The sequence below is a fragment of the Monopterus albus genome, unplaced genomic scaffold (genome assembly GCF_001952655.1).
Source record: "Monopterus albus unplaced genomic scaffold, M_albus_1.0 scaffold34.1, whole genome shotgun sequence".
In the NCBI taxonomy this organism is placed as follows: domain Eukaryota; kingdom Metazoa; phylum Chordata; class Actinopteri; order Synbranchiformes; family Synbranchidae; genus Monopterus; species Monopterus albus.
In genome coordinates, this window is record NW_018127914.1 from 4140985 (window position 1) to 4149293 (window position 8309).

At 42.3% G+C, this 8309-nt stretch overlaps 1 protein-coding gene across 5 annotated transcripts in view; it reads left to right on the plus strand.

The window, feature by feature from the left end:
* ext1c (exostoses (multiple) 1c) overlaps nucleotides 1-8309 on the plus strand; it is a 77074-nt gene that overhangs the window by 57280 nt on the left and 11485 nt on the right. For all 5 annotated transcript variants that reach the window (XM_020597530.1, XM_020597529.1, XM_020597533.1 and 2 more), the window contains exons 3-4: nucleotides 5178-5271; nucleotides 7742-7849. In XM_020597530.1, coding sequence (XP_020453186.1) covers nucleotides 5178-5271; nucleotides 7742-7849 — 202 coding nt within the window. The remainder of the gene's footprint in view (nucleotides 1-5177; nucleotides 5272-7741; nucleotides 7850-8309) is intronic.

Below are 8309 nucleotides of genomic sequence, written 5' to 3' on the forward strand. Positions count from 1 at the left end.
CACTTACTTACGTGTACATACAGCAGCTGCAGGAGCAGATTTAACATCTCATTCTCTAATTCTTTCTCATGCTGACTTGTCACACACTCACAAACTCCAGTCCATTTTTTTTCTTGACATGGAGATTACTGAAATTGGGGAAAAGATGAAGAAAGAAGGAATGATGAGAAAAGGAGAACAGTGAAGATTATGGGCACTGCTGCTTCCCCATCACCCTCCCTGCAGAGATGAGCACGAACACTCATCTCTCCCATCTTTCAGTTTCTCTCTCTCTCTGTTTAATGTAAGTGGATACTAGAAGACCTCATTTCTCTGCACACTGAAATCTGATCTGTCTCTTTAGCCTCCTGCCTTTTACCTTGGCTCTCTTTTTTTTATCTCTTTGCATCTTTTCCTTCCTTCCCAAACCTTACAATCTTTACAGTTAGATGTTCACATGTGTCAGGCCTCATGCACTGAATACAGTTTAGTACTGTATTGTCATGATAATGATTTTATTACACTGAAAACCAGCATTCATTCCTTTCTTCTGTCTGATGACATGTTTAGTGTAGGTTATAGCTCAGTGCGTGATCCGTTGCCTGCAGCCAGAGCTTGTCGTTCTGTGGCTTCCTCTCTTCCAGCCCTCCCTCCCTCCCTCCTGAGTCCCAGAGGCTGCAGCAGCTGGTTACATACATATTTCTCTCCCACTGTCTTTCTCGCCCCCTTTCACTCAACAAATCTTGCTACCATACAGTTGACAAACAATATGAAATTAGTGACGTTATACTTTGCTCTGGAATGTAACAGTTCTCCATGAACTGAAGTGAGTGAAGTGCAGTTTTGTTTGGTGCAAAAAAAACACTTTTAAATTATGTGAGGTGACAAAATGTGGGGTCACTTCTAGTGTGTGTGCTGACAGCCGCTTCTGTCATTCAGCTTTTATTGTGTGCGATGAACTGTGCATAGGAATGGAAAGTACTGACAGTGGCCTGTTAGCACTGTGGCGACTAATCCATAACCGTGGTCAGTTAGACACCTGTCTACGGACAGAGACACACAGATAGTCGAATGCGTTCGCACACTATTGACCTGACCTTTACAGGAAGCACGCTGAATAGAAGCTGCTGTCAGTCAAGGAGCATCTACCCCGCCTCCACCTCCAGCTTCCCTCCATCCCTCGCCCTCCACCTTAACTGAGTCAATATTCATTAAACAGTCAGTGTTTAGTATACAGGAGGGATGGGTGAATCTAAAGGGATGAGGTAGTGAGGAAATAGTGAAGTGAGTGCAGTGCAGTTTTGTTTGGTGCAAAAAAAAAGCGTTCAGATGAAATAGACGGTGAGAAGAAAGAGATGTAAGTCAGAGAGGGTGAAGCTAGTAGGTATGTGGGTGAGAGAAAGGGATCAGGAGATGGGAGATCGGAGGAGGAGCAGATTTCCTTATCAGACAACACAAAACATGCAGTAGGTGACCCAGACTGGTGCCACCTTAGTAAGCACAGCTTTGATGATAGTCCTGTCACACTGAGTCCAGTGCCTTGATATCAGGTGAGAGAGCCTGCTGTGCACTGTGTGTATGCATGTGTGTGTGTGTGTGTGTGTGTGTGTGTGAGAGAGAGAGAGAGAGAGAGATGCACACAGGGTGGTGTGAGAAAGCTTTGACCTGTGTCTTTGTTTATGTCTCGGGATGAGACTGTGGCTACCTGAGACAAAAATATGAAAGATGATAGCTGTATAAAGACATCAGGCCTAGATCTGTGTGTGTGTGTGTGTGTGTGTGTGTGAGATGGTGTGTTGAGACTACACAATTGGCTTATCTTATCCTTCTACATAGATTGGCTCCATATTGGATGTTTAATATTTAACCATATCTGTCTTCCTGAGAGACTGGGTGATGGGGAAAAGTTGGGAGGAAACAGTGTGTACACAAACACAACTACTCACACTCATACATGTACATAAATACACAGAACAGTGACTTCTACAGATGTGTGTACACAAAATCAGAATCTTTCATAACAAAATATACTGTGTGCAAGCAAGAGCAAACAAAGGAGCTGAAAATGTATTCAAACCACAGATACTGTCAAAGTATTAAATACACCTTGTTTTTGACTACACGTGCCCAGAGCTTAATGCTATTTTAGAAAGATTGCTAATAATCTAATAGCTGATTGATAATCAATTCCTGCTTTAACTCGTGTATTAAACAGTAATGCTAAGTACATGCTGGCTCTGTCTTCCTAACCTGCTAGCAGGGGAAACGAGCTGTAACACAGTGACATGTTTGATACGATGAATATGTAAAACAGTTGCCTACACATTCAGCAGATACACGGTCACATTCGTTTGTAGTCATGTTTCTGACCAGCAGTGCAGTGTTCACCCTCTTCTAGCTTTAGAGATTCTGGTTCTGTTTTATAAATCTCATTTATTGTGTAAGGGGACACGTGCACAAGCCTCATATCCACTCCCACAGTTAAACAAATGTAGAAACGCCCTCAAACAACTGTTTGCATATCGGTACTTGCGCCTGCTTCTCCACTCAGACCTACAGTATCTGCATGTAAGAGGGGTGTCTCTGCAAATCCAGCACTCTAGCTGGCCGATCTGTCTTCTATTGTTCTTTAAAGTAAATCATTTAGTTGCACTTTGTTTCCAACAACAACAAATGAACAGGCTGCCTGTGTCTCTCCTTCACCCTCCCTCTCCTCCTTTTCTTCTCATCTTTCCTTTGAGCACGCTACATATACTGTACAGTAACACAACACAAACACATTTATCAGTTAGCTCTGATTCTGCTGTGATTTCCTTCCACCTGTTGATGTGTGATAGATCTGTGTGCATCTGAAGCAGCGTAAATCTGTCGATGAAAGCTCCTGGATTGTTACACAGTGCATAATGTCCTGTGCACAAAAATACATGTACAGTACCATAGTTCTATAGAGGCAGGCGAAATGATAAGGGGGAAATGAAATAAAAGATGAGTATAAAACATTGTTTGTTTGGGTGTTTGGACAATTTTATTTTTATTTCTGAAATCAAAAAGAGTTTCATTTATAAGATTACCTTTAAATAACCATCAGTAATGAACTTAAATTAATAATAATGTACGTTGTAAAGTTGGTTTCAGTACGAGTGCTATAAATTAATCATATTTCTGACATTTAATAGCGATGATGGTTTCAAGATAAGCGTGATAAATTAATGTTAAGGATGCTGAAAATAGCCATAGCCATGCATAATCATGTGATGACTGCACCTTGTCTTTGGCTTTCTTCTCGCTTATACATATATAATACTTGGACACACAGACACACATTACCAGAAAAATATTAATCCATTCTCACACCAACATGCACAAACACAACATACACTATTTACTCTAGTGGTAAATATATTGAAAGCCCCACACTTGTACGCATTTATTTACTAAGTCTGCTCAAGCATATGCATACACAGATAGGTTGTATGGCTGTAATGATTTCATCTACAAATGAATTTACTTGTGCATAACTAAATGCACGTGTTTGCCGAAATCTCAAGCTCCGAACAAGACTTGGACAGAAAATCCCTCAGAAAGACATGTGTGTAAATCTCTTTAACTGTCATGTCAGATATTTCCTCTTGGAGATTCATTTCAATTCTACATCAGCGATCTGTGCTGGAGATTTATACTGCTGCAGATGCACACAGATCCATCACACACCCACGCACACATGTACAATATATGTGGCAATGCCAAAGCTATCAACAGGTGGAGGAATGTTAGAGCAGAATCGGTGCTAACAAGGCCGCCTTTCAGTAGTGTTTGTGTATGTATGTGCATCTGCTTGGCATTGTTTTTGAAACAGTCACATTGAATATACACTTGCACGTCCGTTCAGATCTTGTTGTCCAGGACTGAGTGCAGCAATGCTAGTCGATGCCAACATCAGCAATGAAATCCCCAGTTTTCTCATCCAGGGAGCGAAAGAGACCTGCATCTCGTCACTCATGCGAGGTTAAATAAATGCCTGAGCGACTGAGTAAGTCAATGGCAGACATATTTTAAACTGTCGTTCCTTCTGCAAATAAACAAGCAGAGAGCTAGGGGCTGAGGAGGATAAGACCTAGGGGAAGAGGTGTGGTGGAGTGATGAGATGAGGAGAAGCAGATTGAGGGGAAGGTTGAACTCACTCATTAGAGCCTGTTTGTTTCCTGATGTGTTTACTCCACTGCGTCGTTCTTTAGCATGAGACCGTTACACCACTGGCTCGCTGCTGTTCCACTCAGCAGATGAAGGAAAGCTTTGATGCAGCAGTTTCCATTTGGCCTCTTTTACAGAGCACGAGTATGAAATACGAGCACAGAGTGGTGGAGCTCACCCCGGTGATGTATGGCACCAACCAGTGGGAGCAGAGCACTCAAAATTCCTTGCTTTGGCACGAGTTCAGGTCATCTTGTCTACAGCGCAAATCAATAGAGAACAGAGATTAGGCATATTTAGTTATGAGCTCAGTGATGGATATAGTTTCCAACATACAGTAGCTATCTGTAGCGGTGCCAGCATGTCTGTGGAGGGAAAAAACAACTTGGAAGATTTATGACTGCACATAATCTGAGCCATTATGACTAAAAATCAGAAATGAAAAGCCACAAAAAACCTGGTTTATTTTATGTGTGACAGATATTTAATATTATATATCAGATGGAGCATGTGTTGCCACACTGGCAGGTTATTTATGAGATCATATCCCCCACTCTGTTTCTAATACGTACTTTAATGCAGTTTCTTTCCAAAAAGCCTTCTGTTCTCCAGTTTGGTATCTTAGCTCCACTGTACGTACTGAACCAATTGTTAGACTCCACAATAGAACCTGAAGGATTCATCTTGAACTTTCCCCCTAGACTCACCACTGTGTAGCTCTTTCACACTTTAAAGCTTTGACTTTCCTTAACTATACAGCTCTCGCATGCATCAGTCTGTACCTCCATACCTCCCTTCTTCATTTATCTTTTACCAAGACAACTGTGCAAGAATTGGGTGAAGAGGAAAAATGTTTATACACATCATTTCTTTTGAGTACTCACTTGAAGAAATGGATTTGCTGTTTTGTCTTCATATGCTTTGCTTACTAATAATAAAAGACAATAAACCAATGAATAATATACAGTAGATTCATGTATTATAACTGTTCTTCTCTTTTTTTTTAGGTTTGATTACCAGGAGCTCCTCCACAACTCCACCTTCTGCTTGGTGCCTCGTGGTCGGCGGCTGGGCTCCTTCCGCTTCCTGGAGTCTTTACAGGTAAATGTCTTATTGTATAAATTACAGTGATGAGCCATAACATTATGACCACTGACAGGTGAAGTCAGGCCACATTTCAGTCAAAATTTGATGACAAACTGTAGATTTTAAACCACGTTTTCAAGGGTTTAAAGTTGCATAACTACCCCATAGTATATTCCTGAGCATATTGCCCTTAATTCCAAATTTTGAGTACTATTCTTTGTAAAACCATGTTGTTGTCCATCCTGCATCTTGCCTGAGTGCTTGGTAATTTTCCAGCTTCTCTAAGGCCCACGTACACAAACAGCTAAGCTCTGCATGCTCTATGCCAACACTGCAATCATCATTAGCTGCAGCATTACCCTCTACATAACACTATTAAGTAACCAAATTACACTTTTACAGGAAACGGCCTTGGTTGAATAAGATCCAGCTCATATACAGTTCAGTCAACAAGGAAGTGTGCAGGAAGCAGAATGTTTATGTTCCAGAGCCGTGCAGCCCATTGGTTATTGACACCTTAATGGTCACATCTGTGAGTGTTTTCCCCAGCCCACTGTGCTGTGTGCAGATCTAGCTATAAAAGTTTTATTTGCTATTTACTTGGCATTATAATCTAAAATGGGTCCATTAACAGATGCAGATGCACGTATACACCTACACAAGCAGTGGAATTGTTCTTTTAAATCCATCAGTGAAATGTGCAAGTACACAAACAATGAAGAAGCCACATGCGGTGAAGTGAGAGAACAGTTTAAACCAGTCAATTCTTTCTCTGCCACCCAAGTCGACAGTCTCACACCAGTGCAGGAAGCTAGTTGCTGTTTTTAGACTTGCAGAACACTGAACTCTCTGGCTGCCACGGTGTTCTCCGCACCGCACTGCTCTCTGGAGCTACAGTATGTGTGTATGTGTTTGAGTGTGTGTGTGTACATGAATGGTCCGGAAACATCCATAGGAGCAGCAGCCTGCCCCACTGCTGATGTCTGCTGAATGGACAAATCCACATAGAACCCACTCTGCTTGGCAGCAGGCAGCAGTCGTGGTCTCGCTCTCTGTCTCACTCTGTTCTCCCTGCTGTCCTCTCTCTTTTCCATTGAAGCCACTTTTTAATTTTTATTTTTTGTAGTGTTTTTTTTTTTTTATTTCAGTGCCAGCTGGGCCCACAAAAGAACTGGCAATTACCACTGTGGTGGAAAACTTACTGCCAGATTTCCAACAGACACACATTTGCCCATTCCTCCACAATAACATTCGCTCAACCCCCCCCTTCTCCATCTCCCAGTGCAAACAAACCAAAAACAACTACCATACACAGCACATAGGCTTTTAGATTACCCTACCTCCAGGCAAGGGGACCAAAAATGTTCAGAACTGACCCTTGGAGTGCTTCATCTCACAGGGAGCAGACTCATGTGGGCCTCGGGCTGCAGTTCAAATTTTGGAGGCCTTGGATTAACACACTGGGAGGCTTCCTGCAACCTCACTGCAACCTGCTGCCGACTCTGACTCAGACACACATACAAGCCCTATTTGCTCGAGTGTCCTTCAGCTGTGCTAATTTCAGATGAAATGCAAGAGCATGGAATCCCCGGTGGGAAGAAGAGGCCGTTTGATCCTCACCATTCTAGCTGTTGCTGGTGATGTTCTCTGGTGGTTTAATTAGAAAAAAAGGCAGAAAAAACACACGGCACTCCAGTGAGTGCTCCACAGTTAGTGGATAGGGGAAGAGAGTATGATGGGGTGAGAGTGCAGTGGAGAGAAATGGGGAAAAAGCAAAGAGAAGCCGGTAGATGCACAGAGAGGGAGAGAGCAAAGGGGGGTTCAAAAGGAAGAAAAAAGTGGAACATCAAAAACCCGTCACTGAATGAAGGGAAAAGGCATCAAAAATCAACTTCAGTAAAGCATGATGCCTCCACATATCAACTGGTTCCTTCTTATTCTCCTCCCATCCTCTCACTCCTCCTTTCCACCAGTTTACCACCTTCCCTGCATATGACCCATTAGTGGTCGCACCTAATTAGTACCCCGAGTCAGACCCGTCAGCCACGTCTGTGTTTGCATGTATATGAGTGAAAGTCCTTAATAAACCTCCAGGGCTTCCTGAGAAACAGAGAGAGAAGGTATTACTCATTCCAGCCGTCCTACAGGGATCTTGCACATGCCCCCACACACACATAGTTGCACATACTGTACATTTACATGCAGAAGCGTTGATCGTATTGTCTGATATCACAGTGCCAAGCAGCTGGGACTGATCTCATACGGCTTGTATTCACGCAGCTGCAGTTTATAATGTTATATTTTTTATTGCCAAAGAAGAGCTGGCAGCGAGGGGAGCTCATCTGCAAGCAACCCGGTCAAACTGCAGCTGATCAGAGCTGATGTATATGGAATTGTTCAGTTCGTTTCACTTTACTCTCCCTCTGTGACTCTCTAAATTCTTATATGTGTTTGTGTGTGTGTGTGTGTGTGTGTGTGTGTCCAGGCAGCGTGTATCCCAGTTTTGCTGAGTAATGGTTGGGAGCTGCCATTTTCTGATGTCATACAGTGGAACCAGGCAGTCATTGAGGGAGATGAGAGATTACTACTACAGGTAACACTTGTAAGCATGTGCGCATGGGAGATCAGTTGAAAACATTTTTCATTCAAAGAGCCTGGATTTGCTTTGATTCCCAAGAAATATAATCCATCTCTGAATGCGTTTACATGGACAATTAGTGTCCCAGTTTTGATCATGTGCGGCATATGGTGTTTACATGGAGATAGAGAAATCTGGTTACATATATCCCTCTATACATGGTCATGGTCAAAGTGTTTATTTGTCATATGCACAGTTAGGAAACATGTTTCCCTGTACAATGAAATTCTTACTTTGCCGTCCACATGAATGCCACAAAATACAAATGAAATATAAAGTAGATAAATAAGTAACACAAAATCTAAGGCACTTTAAGCAGCAAATGCAGCAATATAATAAAAATATATAAGAAATATAACAGAGAATGTATGCTGCATGGGAGCAGCATGTGCAGCAGTCAACAGTCAATGTGCAA